This window comes from Lepidochelys kempii, chromosome 16 (genome assembly GCF_965140265.1).
Source record: "Lepidochelys kempii isolate rLepKem1 chromosome 16, rLepKem1.hap2, whole genome shotgun sequence".
Taxonomy (NCBI): domain Eukaryota; kingdom Metazoa; phylum Chordata; order Testudines; family Cheloniidae; genus Lepidochelys; species Lepidochelys kempii.
The window spans coordinates 6829216-6856119 of record NC_133271.1 but is presented as its reverse complement, the minus strand read 5'-3'; the positions used below and the strand labels follow the sequence as shown (position 1 = coordinate 6856119).

General features: G+C 50.6%; 1 protein-coding gene across 16 annotated transcripts in view; it reads right to left on the bottom strand.

The window, feature by feature from the left end:
* RGS3 (regulator of G protein signaling 3) overlaps positions 1–26904 on the bottom strand; it is a 247229-nt gene that overhangs the window by 37027 nt on the left and 183298 nt on the right. For all 16 annotated transcript variants that reach the window (XR_012155305.1, XM_073314841.1, XM_073314834.1 and 13 more), the window contains one exon: positions 23322–23444. Coding sequence is in view for 15 of the 16 variants with exons in the window: in XM_073314841.1 (XP_073170942.1) it covers positions 23322–23444 (123 nt within the window). In the remaining variant the exon portion in view is untranslated. The remainder of the gene's footprint in view (positions 1–23321; positions 23445–26904) is intronic.

The following is a 26904-nucleotide window of genomic DNA, read 5'->3' as shown; positions in this document are numbered from 1 at the left end:
TACTCTCTGGCGAGGTGGTCTGGTGCCAAAATAGAGCTGTGTGTGACGTCTATTCCCCCACTGCTGCAAAACCATCCATTATGCCCTGCACTTTGCCCAGACTCACAGTCCTTCGTAGCAGGACGCTATTAATAACCCTGCACACTTGTATCACAGCAAGCCTCACGGTGGATTTCCCAACTCCAAATTGATTCCCGACTGATTGGTAGCAATCTCGTATTGCAAGCTTCCAACTTGTGATCACCACTCGCTTCTCCACTGTCAGTACGGCTCTCATTTTGGTGTCACTGTGCCAGAGGGCTGGGGCAAGCTCTGCACATACATGTGTGCAGAAATGTGGCCTTGCACATCTAAAAGTTCTGCAGCCATTGCTTGTCATCCCAAACCTGCATATTGATGTGATCCCACCAGTCGGTGCTGGTTTCTCGGGCCTAAAGCCAGCGCTCCATCGTCTGCAGCTGCTCCATGGATGCCAACAGCAACCTTGAATTGTTTCTTTCTGTGTCCTACAGCAAGCTAGCCTTCAAGGAATTGTCAAGTTCCCCGCAGCTCCTCTCGTGGCTCTGCAAATACTGCAGGATCAGGTGCCTCATGCTCGCAACACTCATCACAACAGGGCACAGCTGTGCAGGATCCAGGCTTCACACAGAGATGGGGGTTTGCAGGGCTTTTGAAATGGGGCGCAAAACATTATAGGATGCAGATAAAATTATGGGATGGAGAAAACTTCATCAAGGGATGTTGAAACCATGTTCCCAGTCACCCCTGCGAAACTCGTTTGCCCCCAGGATAGGGTGACCAGATATCCCGATTTTATAGGGACAGCCCCGATTTTTGGGTCTTTTTCTTATATAGGCTCCTATTACCCCCCACCCCCGTCCCGATTTTTCACACTTGCTGTCTGGTCACCCTACCCCAGGAGGCATTGCAAACCCTTCCCAAAACACTGCTAGCTGATGGCAAGTTATACAGTGGGATAGCTGCCACGGTGCACTGCTCTCTGCATTGATGCAAGCCCTGGTAGTGAGGACACGGACACTGCTGACAGAAGGGAGTGTAGTGTGGACATGCAGTAGCTGTACGTCGATGTAACTCAGGTCAACTTAATTTTGTCACGTAGACTTGGGCTGTGTAAATCACCAGACAGGAGAGGGACGTGAAGCACTGAGGTCCAACAGAAGAGGTTACATTCTGCCTGACAAGGAAGGCCTATTGATGCCAGGCAGACTAGAGTGAAACGTCAAGGAGGACAAAAGACTTTGTTGTTTACTTCTAACCCCCCCAAAAAAGATGAGTCTTGCAAGTGTATTCCTCCCATCAGCTGAGTTTGCAGCTCAAAGCATAAAGGGGAAAGGGAATAAAAACCCCTAACAGGAGGCAACTGGTTCTTATTGCTGCTTGGACTCTTGGGGGGGCTAGGTTTCTATGCATAAGCAAAGGATCCCAAGTGCTTAACCTGGGTTAGCTCTAAAGGACATCTAGAGCTTGCTTATTATAGAAACTTCTATTACCTTTTGAAACTGCAGATTGTAACTCATTTGTACACGTACATTTACCTGCTTTAACCTCATAAATAACTCTTTCTCCTTTTCCTATTCATAAATCTGTATGTAGTTTATTACAGGATTGGCTACAAGCCTTGTATTTGGCATGAGATCTAAGGTGAAATTGACTTGGGGTAAGTAACTGGTCCTTTGGCATTGGAAGTAACCTGAATATTGCTGTGATTTGTGGTGTAAGGGACCATCTATCACCTGGGTGGTGCGACAGATCAGAGTGCCCAAAGGGACTGTCTGTGACCCCACGTTTAGGCTGTTATGGTGCCTGAGGAGTTTACACATGATAATTGGTTGGTGAACTCCAAGTATAGAACTCAGTCTGTTTAGGGATTGTGCCCTGGTTCTTAACAGTCTGCCCTGAGGTTGGTGCTCATGCTCTTGAGCCACTGCAGGACAGCTTGACACACTCCCCATGCAGGAGCTGCCTGTAGGCCTGTTAGTCACAACACAGACTAGAGACCTGCCACTAGAAAGCTCATGTGAGCCTAGCCCCTAATCCAGAATCCGTTCCGGCCCCGCTTTTCTCCTCTTGACGCACTTTTGGAGACATTCCTGGGACTTCTGCCAAAGCCAGGCAGCTAGCTACCATCCACAAACCGATTCCTGATCTGGCTAACCTGGCCTGGCTGTGGTGATTACATTAGGTCTGAAAGCTGGTGCTAGTGAACACAATGACTGGGTGACAAATATCCCTAGCTGCTCTGTGCAGGTGGGAAGGACGGGGTGGAAAAGGGGAACTGGAGAGTGTGTGGCCCTATCATCAGTAATCAAACTCAGCTCGCCCCTTGGGGCTGGGGGAGCGTGGAAGTCTCCACGGGAGGAAGAGCAAGGGGTTGCTGTTGGGGGGGTGCCGTGACAGGGACATGCTGCTCTCACTGCATGCTGGAGGCTGTAACCTGAGCTGAGCAGGGTACAGGATTCCAAGCTGGCTTTGCTCTTAGGGCATTCAAGGCATGAACTGGAGCAATTACTATAGCTCTGAGCGTTACAGCCCCTGATCCCGAAGCAAACCCTAGCCCCTTCCAATCTTTGGGTTGTAAATGCCAGAACTGACACTGCATGAGCACTGAATAACAAGTACCTGTTTACATCAGAGTCGTTGCACACCCAAAACTTTCGGTATACTAATAGTGCGTGTGTGTGTGGTAAGTCCCCACATATGCACATATGGAAATACTCACACATGCACACAGGGAAATGCACGAACAGGGAAATGCGCACATACAGAAATGCATAGAACGCCCAGGAACATGCATAAAAACACACACGAATGCACACGTGTGCACACAGAAAAATAAACAAATGTGTACACACACAGCAAAATGCATATCTGTATACACACCCAGAGAAATGCACAAACACACACATATGTACACCAAGATATGCATGGACACACATACACACACACAAAGGAAACACGCATGTGCATATGTACAGTGAAGGGCACACGTGCACACACAGGGAAATATATGAGTGTATACACACTGGGAAGTGCACATGCATATACATGTGTGCATAGAGAACTGTAGACATGTGTACGCACAGAGACACACCTGCGCACATACGCACAGGAAATTGAAAAGCATGTGCAGAACCAGGGAAATGCACACATGTGCCCATGCACACACAGAGACTGAGACACAGGAGAGTCTGTCCCTTTCAGGCTGACTACACTAGCCTGTCCACCCAAGCGCCATGTCTGACCACAGGCTCCCACCTTCAGCACCCCGGAGCACACAGAGACTGCCAAGCTCAATTCCCTTAAACACCTTTCAGTCTATGATACTTGGCTGCCAGCACCCCCTCATTGCTCTGCTTGCTCTGCACGCGTGGAGTGTCTGTCACAGGAGCTGCTCGAGGCCGGGTGGGAAAGTTGTAGATGTCACAATGTTTAGTAGTGCAGCTCCCATATGCAGGGCAGGATGCTGGGTCAGTGCGTTACAATACAGTGCCATTGGGCAGCGATGCAGCGTCACGCCCGAGCTTTATTCACAAGGTGCAGGTATGGCACCAGGAGAGCGCTGGGACCACAGCCAGGGCAGAGCTCTCAGTGCAGTATCTCATGGAGCTGTTGTCAAAAGAGACCCCACCCCATCACCACCCAGAATAAGGGGAGCCAACACCAGGCAGAAAGAACAAGGGCAGGGCCCAAAGCTACTGAAAGCCTGGCGCTTGGCATGTGCCCTCAAGCCACGCTCCCAACACATGTCGCCAAGGTGCCTGCTCTTACAGAGCAGAAAGCTCAGGCACATGGAAGTAAAATGTCTGGCCCCGAGGCACACAGGAAATCCGTGAAAGTCAGGTCCCCGACTCCCACCTTGCATGCTACCTGCTACCCACTGCCCTCTGCAGCCCTCCAGTACTCTGAAGTCAAGCCCCACTGGGATCCTGGGGACCCAGTTAGTCTTGCAGAGGAGAGCAGGGCGTCCCCAAGGTTTGCTCATTACTATCCTGTTCCTGTACTGCCTCGTTTCCTCGTCACCTGGCAGAGGCGGCAGAGCAAACCCGGCCTGTCCCTGAGCTGGCACTCCTGTGGATTCTGCAGCCCGCTCCAACAGCCCTGTTGGTGGGAAGGGTGTACCACCGGGACACGCCCTGACGGGAACCAAGCATGGGTTCATGCTGAAGTGCTGGATGCACTAGCAAACACAGCTGCTCACAGCCATACCCTGCCCCAGCCCCTGTTCTGACAGTTTACTACCAGGTTAGATAGAGAGGTGGCTTGTTAGCTTCCCATCCATCAGGCAACTGAGCGGACAACGTCCCACCCTCCTCCTGCTCCTGGGAGTAATCCCCCAGCAATACTGCTCGTGCTGGGATACATACCAGCATCTGCAGCCACCTTCCCAGAGTACAGGAGAAAGGGGACAGGACACAGCTGAGGATGCTTGCAGGGCTTGGCCCAGGGACCCCTGTCCCGCTGTCCACAGCCACCGTGCTGTCTGCAGCGTTGGGCAGCTCCTTGGCACTGCCTGGCAATCGCGCACCTGAGAGAGTCACTGAGGCAGAAAGTGGGAGAGAGGTGGCGGACATCCCTGCTGGTGGCAGAGCCAGGCCAGTCTCACGCCACTGCCTCACCAGCATGCTAGAAAGAAAGAAGCTTTGGCAAATACCTCAGAACGGACTCAGAAGGCAGCAAAAGGAGAGACCAGCCCTCCTTTCCGTGGCAAGCATCTCCCCTTTGCTGGGAGGGCTGCACGTAAGAAGGATTTTATTGTCCTCATTAAATCACATCATTGGATTAAACCAGTTCAGCCTTTGCCAGAAACCAGCCAATTCAAATGATGCTCAGAACTCCAGAGCGGCTCAGTCCCCACCGTGCGGCGGGCACCGCTTTCTCTGGCTCACTATTACCAGCCCTTCCCAGGGTTCATAGGAGCAAACCTGAGGTTTTAAAAATGCCTCCTTCGGGGCTGAAACAGAGAGAGCCGGAGGCTGCTCCAGTCTTCACTAGGCTTCCATTTCTTCCTGTGGAGAGAACAAGCCCATGTATGGAGTGTGTGAGGGATCAGTGCTGCTCCAGACTTGGACACGAGCATGGCAGGCAGTGCCAAGGAAACAGTATGGTCATTTGCCGGAGGGGAAAGAACAGGTTTCGGGATGACTTTAGAAGCAGCCTAAGAAAACACACAAATGAAACTGGAGACAGAATTCTCCAGCCCCTGGCTGTTCCAGGATCTGCACAGTAAGTAGGATGAGTTATCTCCCCCAACATACAGCACAGCATACCTTGGGATTCAGAGAGAGCCAGCTGCTTCCAGCCCCAGCCCGTGCATCCAAGCGGCTCGGGGTGCACAGCCCAGCCGTTCCAGGGCTCTGTCATTCACACACCAAAGCTCAGCTCCCCTTGCAGAACTTTGAGCTTTTCTCTCTGAGGCTCGGTAAGGGGGAAGGTGCAACAGGAACTGTCCCAGGAGCTTGCATCACATCTGCAATCTGTCACTGAGCAGAGGCACCACGTGGCAGGGGAGGGTCACAACTTCCACACACCTGAGATTTTGCTGGAGTTGGTTGATTCCAGCCAAACTCCTGCAGTTACCTTTGCTGGCTTCTGGTGTCAGGTGCATGACTGACAGTCCTGGTCCTCCTTTCATCCAGAGATCAGGCAGCCCCTTGAGCCCCTCCCACCAGCACCCCTTCAGTGACCTCACCACTGACCATCTTTGGGGTGGGAACAGAGCTGTTGGATGTTTCCTTTAAGGCCTACCCGGCTCTTGGTCTTTCTCCTGAGCTCCCACCCTGGGTGGGGCCTGGCAGTGCCGGTGTGGGATGTGGACCCTTCCCCAGCATGGGGCTGCGCCCATTGGTCACTTCAGAGGATCTGTGCCCAGCTGCATCAACAGCAGGTGGGGAGCCAGGACAACATGGAGACAAGGTCCCTGGCCCAGTGTAGACAGCCAATGGACGAACACAGGAGAGGGCACAGGGAGCGGGGAGGGCTGGGTGAGCAAGTGGAGATCTTACCATGAGCAGGGCTCACTCTGCCATGGCTGTGTGGATTTATTTATCACTGGTTCCTCTGCAGGGAGGATTGGGGATAAAGGCTGCTTTGGGGGAGCCTACCCCAGAGGATAAAGGGTCCGTAATTCCCTTTACAGTCCCCTGAGCTCCCCAGCTCCACAATCAGCATGGTGCTCTATTGGGTAACATGGGTTATGGTCCAGCCTGGGGTGGGGAGTGGACGAGGAGGGGCGGAGCAGAGGGGGAGAGTGCAATGGGGTCAGTGCATTAGTGGGGGAGAGAAGGGGCCAGAGTGGAGGTTGCACCTCAGGTCTCCCTGGGCTGAGCCGTGGAGGGCTCTCTCTCCATGGCTCTGTGCTCTCTGTGTGCCTAGCTTTGCTCCTCTGGCATGCACTAGGTGTAAATGGGATCCTCCTGCAAAGGGAGGCGCCCCAGGATCACTGGAATGAGTCAGCTATCCCTAGGGCCCCCAGGTCCTGGCCTGCACTCAGAACAGAGTACTCAGGAAGCCCACTGGATATCACTGGAAGACGAACAGGTTACTCGTAACCCCAGGCGGCCCTGGTGGGATTCCAATTCTGAGCTTCTGAGGGCCAGCCACCTTTCTGACAAGAGCCCAGTGCCAAGGGGATTGGGAGGTGAGGTGGGGGCCAAGTGAAAGGGGGATTGGGAGCTGAGGTGGGGGCCAAGTGAAGGGGGACTGGGTGAGCAGAGATGGGGGCCAAATGAAGGGGAATCGGGAGCAGAGGCGGGGGCCAGGTGAAGGGGGACTGGGTGAGCAGAGATGAGGGCCAAATGAAGGGGAATCGGGAGCAGAGGCGGGGGCCAGGTGAATGCGGACTGGGTGAGCAGAGATGAGGGCCAAATGAAGGGGAATCGGGAGCAGAGGCGGGGGCCAGGTGAAGGGGGATTGGGAGTGGAGGCAGGGGCCAGGTGAATGGGGATCAGGAGCAGAGGTGGGGGCCAGGTGAAAGAAGAGATGGGGAGCGGAGATGGGAGCCTGGTGAAGGGGGAGCGGCTCTGAAGGCAGTGCAGAAGTAAGGATGGCCTGGTATGGTGTTGCCGCCCTTACTTCTGTGCTGCTGCTGGCAGGGCGCTGCCTTCAAAGCTGAGCACCTGGCCAACAGCCGCCGCTCTCCGGCCGCCCAGCTCTGAAGGTAGCGCAGAAGTAGGGGTGGCAATACTGTGACCCCCCCTAAAATAACCTTGTGACCCCCCTGCAACTCCATTTTGGGTCCGGACCCCGAATTTGAGAAATGCTGATCTCCCCCGTGAAATCTGCATAGCATAGGGTAAAAGCACACAAAAGAGGAGATTTCATGGGGAAGACCAGATTTCATAGTCCATGAGGCGTTTTCATGGCCATGAATTTCACACACACACTGCAATGACTCAAGAGCAGCTACCAGCTTCCAGGGACCCAGGACCCATTGTCCACACTAAACACTGTTAATTTTGCTGAATTAGATCCAATGTTTTTCAGCACACGCCAAGGCCGGCTGAGGCAGTGGAGCTGGAAGGGGAAGCAACCAGCAATTGAGAGTGAGGCGCAGACAAAGAAACATCAGATAAGAGTCAGATTGTCACATCAGGGCCATTTTTAATGACCTGTCAATAAAAAGAGTTGGATGAAGTTTCTTGCTGCTAGCAGCAATAAGAAGTAAAGGCACAGGCTTCTGCTCCCAGTCTGAAGCCTCTTGGAGTGAGCAAGGCAATCAGCCCAAAAGTCAGCCATGAGTGCTCATAGAAACGCAGTGGTTTTAAGGTGCAGCCTCTGGGGCACATCACAGTGGGAATGCACTACAGTCGCATCGTTGGGGGCACTCAGCAGGGATCAGTATTCACCCTCTGCTGCAGCTTTAATCACAGCGACTGACACTGAAAGGGGGGTCAAAAGAAGCACGGTCCAGAGGGAGAAAATACTCTGCCCTCTGGCTTCACAGACATCTCTTTATTTCCCCCCCTGTTTCCATCCAGTGCTGTTGGAAAGTATCAGACCGAGAGCCCTACAAAGCAGATGCAGCCTGTGAAGCTGGCAATTAATTGGTGTCTGTTGTGCTATAGACACCTGACCACGAGGAACTGGACTGAAACCAGCAATTCACACAGGCCACCACTGGACAGCTAGAAAGTACTTTGATCCAAGGGTGGAACTGAACCCTCAATCTAGAGACTAAAAGGCCCTGTGCACTAGTGATCCACCCACTGAGCCGGTCAACCCTTTGACAAAGCAGCAGACACAAACAGGCAGAAGCAACCTACTTCGGGCACTGCCTACACCATGCAATCTTGACAATGTTTTTTTCAGGAGCTTTCTGTATGAATCAGCCATTGTACCACAGTCAAAGCAGAGAAGCTACAGTCTGAATGGACATGGAGACGGTGCGAACCTGTCAGTCCTGAAGCTGAGCCATCCAGACCAGGATGGGGTGACCTTCCGCTGCACCTCATCTCTAGCCAGACAGCATCAATCTAATGGAAGCTGGCTGATTTCACACAAACCTAGAGAGTAACTACATGGTTCCTATTTCTAAACAAACTCCCCTCCCTTTCGATTCTGTTCCCGTTTCAGCCAGTCCAGCCATCATCTCCCCATAGGAGTGGCCACTGCACTTTGGTTCCTCAGCGGTCATGCAAACCCTCCATCACGTAAACACAGCAAGGATCCTAAGTGCTGGTCTGGCCTCAAGACACCCCTTCCCTTGCTAGGCCCAAGCTCAGCCTCTCACAAGCTGTGCCAGCACATTTCAGCTTTTGGTTACCAGCACATTAACACGCTGAAGGGGGAGCTACTGATCAGCCCACTCCCTCGGGCCATGCCCACAAAGAGCTGGGTGGAGACAATGCCCCATAGTGTGGCTAGAATGAGCAGGAGGTGCACCATGTGCTGAGGAGGCATGTTCATTCTAAATCCATCTTCTCAGGAGTTCCCTCTGGGGCTGACCTTTCATTGGGTTGCTCTCAGCCCCTTTGCTGCCCCCTGGCTAGGCAGCAGGAGATGTGGGGGCCTTATGAGGAAGGTTCCTGGTCGGCACAGAGATTGGTGCCATGGAGTCAGGTTCTTCTTGGTGCAGCATGTTTACAGCATGTGCTTGATGTGCCATTTCCTTGAATCGCGGTGCTAGCAAAAGGCACAGCTCCTTCTGGCAGATACCTGGGCTAAAGCGCCACTGCGTTGGCCCAATCTTTGGCCTGTCTCTCTCTCCAGTACTCTCCTGGGATCTCATAAAACTCACTCCTTAATACGGAGTGCCTTGCTCCAGCCCCTGGGCTTTACAACCAGGAAAGACCGCCTCACCCAAGGCTGCTTATTGAGAACCCCATGGATTGGAAAGGGGAGCCTGTGCATCTACCCTCCCTTAGGGCTACTGCTTTGTAACAGAAAGGTACCCCAGATCTGCAGCTGCCCAGCAAAGGAGAACGCTTGAACCTATGCAGTCTCCTTAAGGAAGGTCTGGGGCTGAAACATCAACTCCCCCTTAGCATGCAAACCACTACTACCTCTTGCCATAGCCATATTGTGGAAAGCCTCTCCAGCCATCTGAGCTATCTGAAGGAGGAAGGGGTTTCTAGTTAATGAGAGTTTTTCTTACACTCTGGTAACTCAGAACTGGCTTTGCTTTAAACCCGCAAACCCTAAACCTGAGCTGGTGACTCCAAAACCAGATGCCCTCAAAGCCATAGCAGTTTGGGAATTGCTTTCTGAGCTAACATGGTGCATCTGTTCCTCACCAGCATTACCCACCAGACTGTGCTGCTCTGGATGTCCACATACATGGATATTCTTCACTATAAGTGATTCTACTGAATGCCACAAAATACAGCCAAGGAGGCAAGGGTTAGTTTGGCCCCAGCAGGCTTTCAGCCCTGAGAATCTATCTAGTTATCAACCCAAAAACTGTTGCATCCAACACAGGGGAATTCTATATTAGACCTTGTTTTGATGGATAAAGAGAAATTGATCACAGACCTAAAAATTAGTAATTGCCTATCTTGATTTGATCGCATTTGCTATCTGCAAACACAATACAGTCCACACCAATAATCATAGAAGTGTAGGACTGGAAGGGACCTCGAGAGGTCATCTAGTCCAGTCCCCTGCACTCATGGCAGGATTACTTAATAACTAGACCATTCTTGACAGGTGTTTGTTTATCCTGTTTTTAAAAACCTCCAATGACAGTGATTTTACAACCTCCTGGGCAATTTTTTCCAGTGCTTAACCATCCTGACAGTTAGGAAGTTTTTCCTAATGTCCAACCTAAACCTCCCTTGCTGCACTTTAAGCCCATGGCTTCTTGTCCTGTCCTCAGAGGTTAATGAGAACATTTTTTCTCCCACCTCCTTGTAACAACCTTTTATGTACTTTAAAATTGTTATCATGTCCCCTCTCAGTCTTTTCTTCTCCAGACTAAATAAACCCACTTCTTTCAATTTTCGCACATAGGGCATGTTTTCTAGACCTTTAATTATTTGTGATGCACTCCTCTGGGCTTTCTCCAATTTGTCCACATATTTCCTGAAATATGGTGCCCAGAACTGGACACAATATTCCAGTTGAGGCCTAATCATCGCGGAGTACAGCGGAAGAATTACTTCTCATGTCTTGCTTACAACACTCCTGCTAATACATCCCAGAATGATGTTTGCTTTTTTCTGCAAGTGTTACACTGTTGACTCATATTGAGCTTGTGATCCACTATGACCCCCAGATCCCTTTCCGCAGTACTCCTTCCTAGGCAGTCATTTCCCATTTTCTTTGTGTGGAACTCATTGTTCCTTCCTAACTTCATTGTTCCTTCCTACTTTGCATTTGTCCTTACTGAATTTCATCCAATTGTCTTCAGACCATTTTTCCAGTTTGTCCAGATTATTTTGAATTTTAATACTATCCTCCAAAGTACTTGCAACCCCTCCCAGCTTGGTATCTTTATAAGTGTACTCTCTATGCCATTATCTAAACCATTGATGAAGATACTGAACAGAACCAGACCCAGGACCGATCCTTGCGGGACCCCACTCTTTATGCCCTTCCAGCTTTACTGTGAACCACTGATAACTACTCTCTGGGCACAGATTTCCAACCAGTTTTGCACCCACCTTATAGTAGTTCCATCTAGGTTGTATTTCCCTAGTTTGTTTATGAGAAGGTCATGTGAGACAGTACCAAAAGCCTTACTAAAGTCAATATATGCCACATCTACTGCTTCCCCCCTATCCACAAGGCTTGTTATTGTTACCCTGTCAAAGAAAGTAGTTAGGTGGCTTTGACATAATTTGTTCTTGACAAATCCATGCTTATTACTTTCTAGGTGTTTGCAAATTGATTGCTTGATAAATTCCTCCCTTATCTTTCCAGGCAATGAAATTTAGCTGACTGGTCTGTAATTCCCCAGGTTGTCCTTATTTACCTTTTCATAGATTAGCATTATATTTGCCCTCTTCTAGTCCTCTGGAATCTCTCCTGTTGTCCATGAGTTTCTGAAGATAATCGCTAATGGCTCATACATCTCCTCAGTCAGCTCCTTGAGTATTCTAGGAGGTATTTATCAGGCCTTGCTGATTTGAAGACATCTAACATCTATTTTTTAACTTGTTCTTTCCCTATTTTAGCCTCAGATCCTACCTCATTTTCACTGGCGTTCACTGTTAGATGTCCAATCTCTTTTTGGTGAAAACTGAAACAAAAAAGTCATTTAGCACTTCCGCCATTTCCTCCACGTGTTCTGTTATGGTCTTTCCCCCTTCAATGACCCTTTGAAAGCAGCAAGTACAATACATATACCTGGTGTTTTCAAGGGTCAGTTTTTCACAAAGCTGAAAACAATTAAGAGACAAATCAGCTGGGAGGGTGAATTTAAACAGAAAAATGTGAATGATAATTGGGACTCACTTAAGAACACTTTACTAGATGCCCAAAAAGCCACAACTGAGAAAGAAGGCCATATTGGTTAAAATCAACAACCTGGCTTAGAGGGGAAGTGAAGGCAACTATAAATAATAACAATAAAAAATAGATAACAAATGGAAAAAGGGGAAATTGATAGTAATGAATATAAATCAGATGCTAGAACTGTAGAAAACTGATAAGGAAAGCAAACGGACAGAAGACTAACTCTATGGCCAGCAGAGTTAAGAAGAATAATAAGGAATTATTTAAGCATATTAGGATCAGAAAGAATCCTAATACCAGTATTGGTCCATTACTAGATGGAAATGGTAGAACTGTCAATAAAAATGCAGATGAGGCAGAAGTGTTCAATAACTATTTCTGTTCTGCATTTGGGGGGGACGGACCACGTGATGTAGCCATATCGTATGACAACATAAGTATAAACACTTTCCATTCCAGCAGTAACTGAGGAGGATGTTAAACAGCAGCTATTAAAGTTATATACAGTGTTGCTGTAGCTGTGTTGGTCCCAGGATACTAGATAGACAAGATGGGTGAGGTAATATTGGATGAACTTCTGTTGGAGAGAGAGAAAAGCTTTGTGTGTGAGCTCGAAAGCTTGTTTCTCTCACCAACATAAGTTGATCCAGTAAAAGATATTATCTCACCCACCTTGTCGCTACTAAATTTAGACATTTTTAAATCAGCAAGTCTGAATAACTTGCATTCAGCAGTTTTAAAAGAGCTGGCTGAGGAGCTTGCTGGACTGTGCATGTTGGTTTTCAATAACTGTTGAAACACTGGGGAAATTCTAGAAGACTGGAAGAAAGCTAATGTTGTGCCACTGTTTAAACAGGATAAACTGGGTAGTTATAGGCCTGTCAGCCTGACATTGATCCCAGACAAAATAATGGAGCTGCTGATATGGGACTTAATTAATAAAGAATTAAAGGAAGGTAATATAATTAATGCCAATCACATGGGTTTATGGAAATCAGATCCCGTCACACTAACCTGACATTTTTTTTTATCAGATTACTGGTTGGGTTGATAAAGGTAATAGTGTTGATGCAATATACTTATACTGCTGTAAGGCATTTGACTTGGTACCGCACAACATTTTGATTAAGAAACTGGAATGATACAAAATCAACATGGCACACATTAAATGGATTAAAATCTGGCTAATTGATAGGTCTCAAAATGTAAATGTAAACAGGGAATCATCTTCAAGCGGTGTGTTTCTAGTGAGGTGCTACAGGGATTGGTTGCCCCTATGCTATTAACATTTTTATCAATGACCTGGAAGAAAATAATAAAATCACTGATAAAGTTTACAGGGGACACAAAGACTGGGGGAGTGGTAAATAAAGAAGAGGACAGGTCACTACAGAGCGATCTGGATCACTTGGTGAGCTGAGAGCAAGTAATGTGACAAAGTTCCTGCTCTACCTTGGTGGGTCTTGAGCTTATTGGCAGATTTGCTCGTCTTGGAACTTCACGGCAGCCCTCAGCTTGGCCGTTTTTCTGAATTCACAGTCCAGGTCGACTCCTCCTGTGTCTGACCAGGAGTTGGGAGGATTTGGGGGGAACCCGGGCCCGCCCTCTACTCCGGGTTCCAGCCCAGGGCCCTGTGGGATGCAGCTGTCTAGAGTGCCTCCTGGAACAGCTGTGTGACAGCTACAACTCCCTGGGCTACTTCCCCATGGCCTCCTCCCAACACCTTCTTTATCCTCACCATAGGACCTTCCTCCTGGTGTCTGATAATGCTTCTACTGCTCAGTCCTCCAACAGTCCGCGTTCTCACTCTCAGCTCCTAGTGCCTCTTGCCCCCAGCTCCTCACTGCACACCACAAACTGAAGTGAGCTCCTTTTTAAAACACAGGTGCCCTGATTAGCCTGCCTTAATTGATTCTAGCAGCTTCTTGATTGGCTGCAGGTGTTCTAATCAGCCTGTCTTAATTGTCTCCAGAAGGTTCCTGATTGTTCTGGAACCTTCCCTGTTACCTTACCCAGGAAAAAGGGACCTACTTAGCCTGGGGCTAATATATCTGCCTTCTATTACTCTCCCATAGCCATCTAGCTCGACCCGGTCACAGTAAGCAACATGCTTTACAGTATGGCCAAACTTTAAGTCATACATCGAGGAACAAACGTTAGGCCATTCTGACAGGATGGGAAACTTACTTACACTAACCTGGGACACTATAGGCTGTACTTACTCTATCCTGGGAAGAAGTGACTCTGAGAAGGAGTTGGGGGTCATGGTGGATAATCCACTAAACATGAACTCCCAGTGCAATGCTCTGGGCAAAAAGAGCTAATGCGATCCTTGGATGCATGAAGAGGGGAATCTTGAGTAAGAGTAGGGAGGTGATTTTATCTCTATCTTTGGCACTGGTGTGACCACTGCTACAGCATGTTCAAACCACCATTAAAAAGCTCCCTCTTGTCACCCAGGGAGTGTGTCACTCAGCACCTTCTCCTGAAACAATGACCCTCCACAACTATTCAACCTGTCCCAGGCCTAGCAGTTTGTATCTCAGTGCAGGAGGGAGTGTGGGCCCTGGATTCTCTGAGCTGATATGCACAGGCCATAGCTTAACCCCCAAGCCGCATGGGAAAAGGTTGCTGTCATCTGTAGTCCTACAGCCCAAGGTCAGAACTACCCTCAGGAGACTCTGTCCTGCCAATAGAGGTGACCTTGAGGTGGCTTCTTACACCCCATGTGACCAGTAAGTAAAGAGCCAAGCTTTCCAACCGCCCAAACTCTCATCCCTGGTCCACATAGGCAACTGCAGGAGGCTGCCAAAAGCAGGAGGGGCAGCATGACTCACACCAAGTGTGCCAGCCTCACACGGGCAGCTCGGGTGTGTGTGCAGCTGCCCAGCTGGGCCTCAGCTGACTGCAAACAACCCCACTTCCCATCCCCAAACCACTGCTGCAAGTAGAACAAACAGCAGGAGTGTCCTGGCAGCATGATGGAAGGCTGAGGGCTCTGCCTCATGAACCCCTGCTGCTCCCTCCAAACCTTCCCTATGGGAGGGACTGGGGCTGGATTGGGAACCCCCTGGTGCTCGGCACAGAGGGAGCCAATCCCAGCTGTACCCTACTGACAGGCTTTCTACCAGCACAGCACATGAAGTGCAGATTTCCACTGCACTTATTAGCATGCAGTGAAATACCAGAGTCCACACACATCTGGAAGCAGATGATATTCAGCCAGAAAATTCGATGCACCCCAGCCAAAAAGGAGGGAGTGGGATCAAAGGGCCAGGAGCACCAGGACTCCGTGCTAATGCCTAATGGGAGTGCCTGTGTAACCCACACACCTCCTGGGTGTGGCGTTCTGTCCGATGTAGTGGCACCGAGACCACTTAGAGTGAGTTAAATGAGACGCTCCACAGCCTTAGCTAACAGGCAGTTGGCTTTTAGCTCATGTGGTAGAGGCTCATGCACTGAGCTCCAGAGGTCCCCGGTTCGATCCCGCCAGCCGATGAACAGGGTCTGTTGGGTGTTACAAGTTGGGGCTCATCCATGATTTCAACTGGGAAGACTCTGAAGCTTGGGATGCGCCTCCTCAGCTAGGAGAAGTATGTAACCCACAAACCTTGTGGGTGTGGTGTTGTGTCCCATCTAGTGGCATCAAGACCACTTAGGGAGCAATTAATAAGTCTGCTCTACAGCCTTAGCCCTGGTCTACACTATGAGTTTAGGTTGAATTTAGCAGTGTTAGATCGATTTAATTCTGCACATGTCCACACGACGAAGCCATTTACTTCGACTTAAAGGGCTCTTAAAATTGATTTCTGTACTCCTCCCCGATGAGGGGATTAGCACTTAAATTGACATCGCTGGGTTGAATTTGAGGTAGTGTGGTCACAATTCAACAGTATTGGCCTCTGGGACCTATCACAAAGTGCTCCATTGTGACCGCTCTGAACAGCACTCTCAACTCATATGCACTGGCCAGGTAGACAGAAAAAAGGCCGCAAAGTTTTGAATTTCATTTCCTGTTTGGCCAGCGTGGCAAGCTGCAGGTGAGCGCAGATCTCATCACCAGAGGTGACCATGCAGTCCCAGAATCGCAAAAGAGCTCCAGCATGGACCGAACGGGAGGTACTGGAAGATGAGGAGGAGGAGGAAGTTGAAGATAGCGCACAGCAAGCAAGCGTAGAAACTGTTTTCCCCGAGAGCCAGGAACTGTTTCTCACCCTGGAACTGGAGCCAGTACCCCCTGAACCCACCCAAGGCGGGCTCCTGGACCCACCGGGTGGAGAAGGGACCTCTGGTGAGTGTACCTTTGTAATATAATACATGGTTTAAAAGCAAACGTGTTTAATGAATAATTTGCGGCCAGTACAGCTACTGGAAAAGTGTGTTAACGTGTCTGGGGATGGAGCAGAAATCCTCCAGGGACATCTCCATAAAGCTCTCCTGGATGTACTCCCAAAGCCTATGCAAAAGGTTTCTGGGGAGGGCACAGCCTTATTCCCTCCTCCATGGTAGGACACTTTACCACGCCAGGCCAGTAGCATGTAGTCTGGAGTCACTGCATAACAAAACATGGCAGAGTATGGTCTGCGTGTTTGCTGGCATTCAAGCAACATCCATTCTTTATCTTTCAGGAGAGCGATATCATTCACGGTCACCTGGTTGAAACAGGGTAATTTTATTAAGGGGACATTCAGAGGTGGCCATTCCTGCTGAGCTGTGTGCCTGTGGCTGAACAGAAATCTTCCCCACTGTTAGCCATGTAGTGCTGGGAGGGGTGAAGTGATCATCCGAAAGAATTGTGTGTGGGGGGGGTTTCTTTGGGTTTGTGCTGCACGTGAACTCAAAAACCGCAGCCCCCCCTTTTAAATGGCCAACCCAACGGGTGCTTCGTATGGGAAAGGAGGGCGCTGCTGTTTGGAATCATTCCCACATGTTATGAAGGTTGAAGAAGCCAAAAGACTGTGGCGTACCATGGCTGCCTGCAAGCTGAATTCTGTTGCCCGCTGGCCCTGCACGTGTGATCTCTCACACCAAACCGGCAGACCCTCAATATAAGAGGCAAAATGCGACCTTATACCGAATGCACATGTGCTATGTAATGTTAACAGCAAGGTTCACCCTGAAAAAGTCTACCCATTGTTCTCTAAAATGTGTATTTTAAATACTACTCCCCCTTTTTCCCCCTCCCGCAGCTGAAAATGTTTCAACGCTCCCCCTATCATCTCCATCCCAGAGGCTAGCAAAGATTAGAAGGCAAAAAAAATGCACTCGCGATGAAATGCTCTCTGAGCTCATGGAGTCCTCCTGCACTGAAAGAGCCCAGCAGAATGCGTGGAGGCACACAATGTTAGAGTCTAGGAAAGCACAATATGAACACGAGGACAGGTGGTGTGTTGAAGATAATTTGTGGTGGGTTGAAGATGATAGGTGGCGTCAGCTTGCTGACAGAAGGCAGGAGTCAGTGCTGAGGCTACTGGAGGATCAAACTGATATGCTTCGGGGTATGGCTGAGGTGCAGGGAAGGCAGCTGGAGCACAGACCCCCGCTACAGCCCCTGTGTAACCAACTGCCCTCCTCCCCAGGTTCCATAGCCTCCTCACCCAGACGCCCAAGAACGCAGGGGGGAGGGGTAGGCTGGGTCCCCAAGGATAACTATAGGCATTTCAACATCTCCAATGGTTATTTTCTGGTCTGGGAAGAAAGTCCCTTGCTGCAGCTGTTGAAACAGACCAGAGTTCCTGAAGACGCGAGCGTCGTGTACCTTTCCCGGCCATCCCACGTTGATGTTGGTGAAACGTCCCTTGTGATCCACCAGTGCTTGCAGCACCACTGAAAAGTACCCCTTGCGGTTTATGTACTTGCTGCTTTGGTGCTCCGGTGCCAAGATAGGGATATGGGTTCCGTCTATCGCCTCACCACAGTTAGGGAATCCCATTGCAGCAAAGCCATCCACTATGACCTGCACATTTCCCAGGGTCACTACCCTTGATAACAGCAGCTCAGTGATTGCGTTGGCTACTTGGATCACAGCAGCCCCCACAGTAGATTTGCCCAATCCAAATTGATTCCCGATTGACCGGTAGCTGTATGGCGTTGCAAGCTTCCACAGGGCTATCGCCACTCGCTTGTGAACTGTGAGGGCTACTCTCATCTTAGTATTCTGGTGCTTCAGGGCAGGGGAAAGCAAGTCACAAAGTTCCATGAAAGTGCCCTTACGCATGTGAAAGTTTCGCAGTCATTGGGAATCATCCCAGACCTGCAACACTATGTGGTCCCACCAGTCTGTGCTTGTTTCCTCAGCATGAACCTGCCCCTTTACCACCATGATGTCCAAATTGCCAGGGCCCATACTTTGAGAGAAGTCTGTGTCCATGTCCTCATCACTCTCCTCACCACACTGCCGTCGCCTACTCACCTGCCTTTGCAGGTTCTGGTCCTGGTTCTGCATATACTGCTGGATAATGAGCATGGTGTTTAGAACGGTCATAACTGCCACGGTGATCTGAGCGGGCTCCATGCTTGCCGTGGTATGGTGTCTGCAGGAGAGCAGAGTGGCAGCGGAAGCGGTGGGTGGATGATGATGCTGACAGCAATATGGCGCCCGCATGAAAAAATGCATGAAATGATTGTCGGCCGCTGTTTTCAAGGAGGGGGGAAGCAAGGGATAGGCAGGCAGCAGACGGTGCAGTACAACTGCTAGCTATTATTATCTCCTGGGTGCTTGCAGTGCTGCTGGCTGGGAGAGCAGCCTGAGGCAGAATGGCCCCCTCAAGGACTGAGCTCACAACCATGGATTTAGCAGGCCAATGCCCAAACCACTGAGCTATCCCTCTGCCAATATTCCAGCTAGGACTGAATCTCCATTAGACAAAACTTAAAGAAGAGAATGACCTGAGTAATTCCCATTTATGTCCAGGCGCCCCTGACAAACCTCACCAAAAACTGCCAGGAGCAGCCATGTCCGCGCAGGTGCCCTGACTGACCTCACCGAGGCCGGCCAAGAGCACCCAGGAGACGACGAGGACAGCTACCAGTCGTAATGCACCATCTGCTGCCACAAGGCAATGAGCCGCCGCTGTGTAGCAATGCAGTCCCGCATCTGCCAGCACCCAGGAGACATATGGTGACAGTGAGCTGAGCGGGCTCCATGCTTGCGTGGTATGGCATCTGCACAGGTAACCCAGGAAAAAAGGGGTGAAAACGATTGTCTGCCATTGCTTTCACGGAGGGAGGGAGGGAGGGAGGGCCTGACGACATGTACCCAGAACCACCCGCAACAATGTTTTTTGCCTCGTCAGGCATAGGGATCTCAACCCAGAATTCCAATGGGTGGCGGAGACTGCGGGAACTGTGGGATAACTACCCATAGTGCAAAGCTCTGGAAGTCGATGCTAGCCTTGGTACTGTGGACGCACTCCGCCGACTTAATGGTCTTAAGTGGGGACACACACAATCGACTGTAAAAAATCAATTTCTAAAAAATCGACTTCTATAAATTCAACCTAATTTCGTAGTGTAGACATAGCCTTAGGTAACAGCCAGCTGGCTTTTAGCTAATGCACTAAGCTCCAGAAGTCCCCGGTTCGATCCCGCCCGCTGACGACCGGGGTCTGCAAGGAATGAAGATTGGCAGGGGTAAGGTGGGGGTCTGGCAGATATGGGTTAGAATCTCATCTTTGTTCCAGCAGCACAGAGGAGCCAGAAAGCTGCTGGATCTCCCCAGCTGGTTACTCACTCCCTCTAGCCACCACTGCCGCATACGTGTGTCAGGGCAGGAGAGGGGTGGCATTTCAGTTAGTCTGGGCTAGCACTCTGGCCCCATGGGCTAGAGCCAGTCAGTGGAGACTAGACAAGCCCCAGCCTCCTCTAATTTGTGCTAGGGCTGGTGCTGCCCTAGAACCAGTCCCAGAATCAGAGCTCATTGGCACCACCTCCCGTTGCCATGCCCAGGGTGTCCTCCCAGCAGAGAAGGCAGCCCTTGGGCTCTAGTTCTGGCTCTGACCCAATTCCCTGGGTGCCACTGGGCAAGCTGCTTGCCATTTCTGTGCCTCAGTTCCCTGTCTGTGCAGCTGGGACAAGGCCCAGCAGCCTGGAAGGGGGAGTCGCACCTGCAAAGTGCTCTCAGATCCTGAGCTGGAAGGGACAAGGGAAGGGCAAGAGAGTCATTTAATAAAATAGCACCAATGGTGTCTTCAGCTGCAGCATTCTCATCATGTCCCAGCCTCCTCCTCGCCTGCTGCCTCTGAGCCAGTGGGAACAATGCACAGCCTTGCGGCAGTGACAGTCCCCACTGACCCCGGGACTGCATATGCATATTCCAATGGGCTTGACAAGGAATTCACTTGGCATTCAGTCCACCCATTCCAAAACCATGGGAGATGATGAGAGGTGGCCAGTCCATAATCTGAGCACCAGCTCCCCAGCGCCAGCCCTGCCTGGTGCGGGACAGAGACTCCAGGCCTTGCAGCTTCCTCTGTGATTGGACTCAATGAAGAGCCTCCCTTATGAGATCGGTTCAATCTCAGGGCATGAAGGACACCACCAAAAAACAGCATCTGGATTCACTGCAAATGCTGACCCTAGAGGAATCCCCTGATGAATCTTAGAGCCAAGCCAGACTGGGCAGAGCTTTTCGATGGAAATGATTTGAACACTGGGTCTAGAACTGTTGACAGGATCCCTGCTGACTTGGCACATAAACCACAGCAAATCCTTACACCTTGGCTAAAATCAGTGAGCCAATTCATCTTGTGTGCATGCTGTCAGGTGAGTTTTGGCACAGCCCCTCGCTGTGTATATCACCCTGCACAGCCAAAGCCCTCAGTGCCAGAACAAACTGCCTGTGTCATCAGGACTCAGAGGGGAGATCACGCAACCCCTGGTACTTCAGTGTAAGAGCTCCTGGCAAGCTTCCTGTTGGCATTTAGTCTCTCCGACCATTTCCTCTACCCCACTCCCAGGAACGGCACCCACTCCAGCCCTGGCAGACCCTTCCCGCACAGACTCAGCCTCACTCTTCCCCTGGTCTAAGGAATGACACCTGGAAAGGATGCAAACACCAGACGATGCACAGCTAGGATCTAAAGCAGACGTGGGCAAACTACGGCACACGGGCCACATCCAGCCCACGGGACCATCCTGCCTGGCCCCTGAGCTCCCAGCCAGGGAGGCTAGCCCCCGGCCCTTCCCCTGCTGTCCCCCCTCCCCTGCAGCCTCAGCGCACTGCGCCGCCGGTGCTCTGGCCCACCACTCCTGCTGGGCAGGGCGGCAGCATGGCTGTGAGCTCCTGCCACTCTGAATGGCATGGCAAGGGGGCGGGAAGGGGTTGGATAAGGGGCAGAGGGTCCTGGGGAGCAGTCAGGGGACAGGAAGCAGGGGGCGGTTGGATGGGGTGGAGCTTTGGGGGAGGGCAGTCAGGGGACAGGGAGCAGGGGGGTTGGATGGGATTGGGGTCCCGGGGGACGGTTAGGGACGGGGGTGTGGATAGGGGTTGGGGCAGTCAGGGGACAGGGAGCAGGGGGGGTTGGATGGGTCGGGGGTTCTGAGCAGGGCAGTAAGTGAGAGGGGATGGATAGGGGGTGGGGTCCAGGCTGTTTGGGGGGGCACAGCCTTCCCTACCAGGCCCTCCATACAGTTTCGCAACCCCAATATGGCACTCAGGCCAAAAAGTTTGCCCACTCCTGATCTAAAGTCTTCCCTAAGAACACTGCTTACACAGGCAAACCCTATCATTGTGCTGAGCTCTGCAGTGGTGGAAGGGAAAGTACAGGATCAGGGGATGCCCCATAGTTCACCTGCCCCAGCCATGGACACGGCGTTTGAAGATGGAAGGAGGAAAAGGACTGAAAACAGGCCAAGCCTCCCGAATCAGCCACAAACCCATCAGCACATCAGGAAGTGGAGCTGCATCGCTCCTCCTTGCTGAGACTTCAGCTGGACTGCTCAGGTTCATACATTGTCCTGGCAATAGCCTACACTGCAATATCACCAACATAGGACATGTCTTGTTCCGAGTAGGAGTTAGCTAAGTCCCCACGGGATGGACGGATGGATACGGAGCCTTGTCACCCAATGGAGGAGGAGGGGGAGAGCATTATTTGACCCCAGGTTATTTGCATTTCCTGGGGGTTTAGTTACTAATCGGGGGTCTCCAACTTGTTTGTTGTTGCCTCACAAAGCTCTTCCAGCTCCTTTGAAATCTGAGGGAGAAGGTGTCTACAAGCTCTGTCTCCTGCAGTCAGTTTGTGCTGACCCAGTTTGGGACGCTGCACATGAGTCAGGCAGGAGGCTGAGACCTTCTGTTCCTCAGCACCCGCCTTGCGTCTACAAATGCAGCAAAAATGAGAGCCTCCGACCTGTGCTTCAAGCAAGGCCGAACATGGGCAGGCCAGGCGGGGTCTGGGCGAAGTTTTAAACTTTCTCCCAGTGCTGCTCTAGGAGCGGTGCAGCTCCACCATCAGAGTCATGGGGACGTGCTTGTGTAGACAGGACCCAGGTATTCCCACCACCACGGCACCTCGAGGGCTTTGAGCCCCTCTGTACGAGTACTGCCATGATGGCCAGCTGCTCCAGTCCTCAGCAGGGCTGAGAGAATGGCTGCGAGCCCCGGACGGTAGAAATACCAGACAACGCCAGGAGTTTATACTCCTCTCTGCTCCCACTGAGACAGCGGAGTGAGCCCAGCTCCTGAGGGAAGCCAGGGCCCCAGCATGGAAAGCCCCTGGCACTAGCAGGCCCCTTGCTGGCAGGTTCAGCAGTGCCCAAGGAGACCAGGGGTCTCTCACCAGGGCAGGGACTGGACATGTTAGGAGCCCCGGTTTGGGAGGCTTCTCACACTCTGCCCGTTCTCTGCACAGAGCACTCCAGTCTTCTCGGCTCACAAGCCAACTGCAGCTCTTTAATGCAGGAGAGCTGGTGTTGCCACCTCAATGTGTAGGATAAACAGGGCCTCTCTGTGCCACGACACCAGGCTGCTGGGGCCAGCCTGAGGCTACCTTGCTGGGGAAAGGAGGCACAGCCCCAGCAGTGCAGCTATGCAGGACCCCATGGCTCCAGCCTTTCCATTAGGGCCCAGAGTTCACAGCCTGAACCTTGTGTGCATTGCAAGGCTCTGCTTCCCCTCTGTGATCATCCCTGCCCTGCAGCCATGCATTATCTCCGGGGAAGCAGTTAAAAGTCCATGTGCTGGAGCTGTGCAGCCTTCACTGTCCAAATAGATACCCAGGGAGCAGGACACAGCAGCCCCTTGATGTGAGCTGGCAGGTCCTCTGGCTGAAGTTGGTTTTTGAGAGCGTGGGTCCTGGCAGGAGTGTGGGCTGAGCAAAGCCCCTATGACAGGGAAGGCCCCAGCCCTGTGGTGCCAGAGAGAGGATGCCCTGTCTGCCCAGCCAGCCAGCCCGCTGGCTCCTTACCTTGTTCTCAGCAGGAGCTGCTGCCGGATGCTGCTGCTTAGTGATGTTCTCAGCCAGACACCAGCAGATCCTCTTCTTCTGCTCCTGGGAGTAAGCCTCCAAACTTAATAAGCACTCCGACTTCTGACGTAAAGGAAACACAGGCAGAGAGCGAGGTCATTAGCAGTGTGTCACAGGCCCTGGCTTTGTTTGCAAAAGTACAAGCTTCCCAAACCCCATCTCGGATGAATGTAAGTGCAAGTGGAGAGCTCACTCTGAGTAAGTGCCCATCACTTCAGGCACTGAGGAGCCAGGAGATAGCAAAACAAAGGGTAAAATCAGTTCAGAAGTGGCACACTGTCAAGAAGCTTGAAAGGCTGGCTGTAATGTGGAGCAATGGGATTTTTGTTCCCAATAAGTGAGAGCGGTGTGGTGAGAGATGGACAGAATGTCAGCAATATTGCATCACGTGACACCACAATGGAAATGCGGCTATTGAGCTAATTCAGAGGATGGAAATTGTTCTTTGCTGTGTGCAAACAGCGTGAGACTCCAGAGCCTGTACAACGAAAGCAGCCAAGCCTAGGCTGTGCAGGGCTAGGGCTAATCTAGGGAGAAGCTGGAACCACCAGACCTGCACAGAGGGGTGCCAGGTGGCACAGAAACAGCTCCTCCCTTTTGCAGCAGCTTGGCTTAGGGGCAGGGGCATCAGTTTCATGTGGACAGCGCACTGTATCTGTGATCAGGCAAATTCTGCATGAGACATGGGGCGTGATGCTTCCTGGGGGTACCCAGAATTGTGAGGCACCTTGCTGCCATGCATTCTTAGCATGGAGCAGCCTTGTCTATACCTGCCTGGGGTCAGCTCCCCGACTACACCAGCCATAGATTCATAGATTCATAGATATTTAGGCCAGAAGGGACCATTATGATCATCTAGTCTGACCTCCTGCACAATGCAGGCCACAGACAGCTCTGCTGTCCCTGGGTAGACACACTCTACCCTCCAAGTATGGCCCTGGAGTGCCCGGCCCCTGCTCCGCCTGAGACACAGGATTCACAGATCCACTGGTCCCAAAGGGACAGTGCCCCCAGCTTCCCTGGTACACCTCAGGGTCCCGCCCCGCTCAACTCACAGTACGTAGGTACATTTCAGTGAAAACACGCACATGGTCACTGAACACAGGACAGAGAAGTAGCAAGTAGAATTAATGGAAACAAATGGTTACATATAAATTAAAATCACAAGGGCTTTCTAGAGCCTGAACTTAACTAACAAGCCATTCTCCTGTCTCAGAAAGGTTAGCTTCCCCAGAGCACCTCACCCAGCATTAAACAACCAGACCGGCTGTGAACCTCCATTCATCAGACAACCAGCTGGCAGCTTGTCCCCTGGGTCAAGGTGTACCTCTACACTCCAGACATAGTTCCGACTTCCTACTCTTATTGTCTTCACTTGCACCCCCTGCTGCTTATGTTTTCCTGGAGAGAACCTCCCCTGGAGGTGAGGCTCTGCAATCTCTTCATTAGCATTTTGCTCAGACTGTAAATAGGTGTCCATGGTGAAGTATACATTAAATTAAATTAAATACTCAATTTAACATATAGCCAGACAGGTAGTTAAGTGTTTCCTACCTGAAATAAACTTGTTTATCACCTTCTGGTGACCACCTCCAACTCACAGCCCTCAAAAGCACAGATACATAACTCCTTACGTATTCCCCATATGTTCCGCTCACACTGGCTATGGTGACCAGTGTGACAACAGAGACCGCACATGATGCCCTTGACAAGCTATGATGTAGAGACCAGACCCAGGGGACTGCTGTAACCCTTACACACCCCTGTTCCTCCTCCAGTGGCCACCAAGCAGTCCCTGGGTCACACGGGGAAGAGCCACCAGGAACAACGTGTGCTGAGGAAAAGAAATGATGGAACTCATCCCAAGCAAAGGGGCTTCATGGGCATCTGCCTGGTGCACCCCCAGGTGCCAGTGAGCTTGCACCCCATCCCAGCACATATTTCAGCCTCTCCCATCTGCTGTGAGCCCATCACACATACTTTGTAATAAGTGAGTGGGAACAAACTGCTCTGCTGTCCCTTGGCCTGTTCCCTTGGTCAGCTCCCACCCCAGGAGCTGATGAAATCCTCATGCACACCCGCAATGGGAAACATTGCCAAGCCTCTGAACTGCCACCCTCTTGCCCCAAAAGTTACATGCTAAGCAGCTACTTGGGGTCTGCCTGGTTCCTGGCAGATCTCCCTTCACATATGGCCCAGCAGGACCTGCAGCTGGATGATTTCACACTGGTTAATTTTGCAAACCAAGATTTTAAGAGTGACCTGCAAGTAATAAAATGCTGGTCATGGGCCTTTTAACTTCCTTATCAGGCTTTTTTATGCTTCAATGTGTTTTTTGCCTAATGGGTTTTTCTATCAGAAAGGTGGGGTCTTAGCTATTCTGTTTTCCTGGAAGGCTCTGTGGGCAACTTGGGAACTTGCAGGTTTGTGACATCACAGAGAGTACGCAGCTGGGAGGAAAAATGCTTTTTAGTCAGATTGTTTAAATACTCCTGGGGGAATTCTGTACCACTGCACACATGCAGAATTCAAGTTCCCCACAGATTTCGTTGCTTCCCCACAGAAAAATGACTTCTGAGGGGGAAGCAAAGGGAAGCCATAAGAGCAGTCACGCACCCTTCCCCAGCAGCATGGGCGCTCAGTTCGGGCGACTGGAGCAGCTGGTAGAGAAGTAAATTACCACCGAAGGTGGGGGCTTGACAGTCATGCATGTGAGAGAGACAGACATTCTGTCCCTCTTGCTCACTATTGCAGCATGCTCAGTGTGGAGGGGCAGGGCTTCGAGGTATTTCTGAGGAGGTAGGTGTGCGGCAGGCTCTGTCCCCTCAGGCAGAGCAGAATGTAGCCTGCTTAGTGAATTGTTCCCATTGTTCTTAGTGAATTCCCCCAAGGAGTATAAAACAGGTGTAAAAGTTTTAAGGCTCCTTTACATTGCCAGAGTGCTTGTAAAGGACAGTATGGCTTATAAACGCTTATGGTGCTTCAGTGATTAGAACTGATCTAAATTTTTGGACTAAAATGTTTTCCTATCACAATATGCTCCATGAACTGTTTGCTACTGACCTTTCTGGAGATAGTCAGTAACCAATATAAATTGTGACTTTGATTCTCCAGCCTTCACTTGCTCTTCAGTTGCCTATGATGTAACAATGAGCATACAGCTGCATATATTTGTTGACAAATAACTAGAAATAAAGAGTAAAACCTAGCTACATTACTCTTAGAAAGAGGAGGTTTGGGGATTTCCTCCAATGCTTCCCACTCCCATTCTCCATCCATTGTATTAGAGTTTAAATAAATTACCAAAATAATTGAAACCAGTGTGATTATATTGTGCTATTTTGACAAATGAAATATACAGAATTTTTAAATATTGTGCAAAGAATTTTTAATTTTTTAGTGCAGAATTCCCCCAGGAGTATTTCAAATGCTCTAATTTTTGTTTGTTTTTTAAAACTCATTTAATTCATATGCACTACAACTGTTGGAAGAAAAGCTCCCTGAGTTAAAGAGCAACACTCCT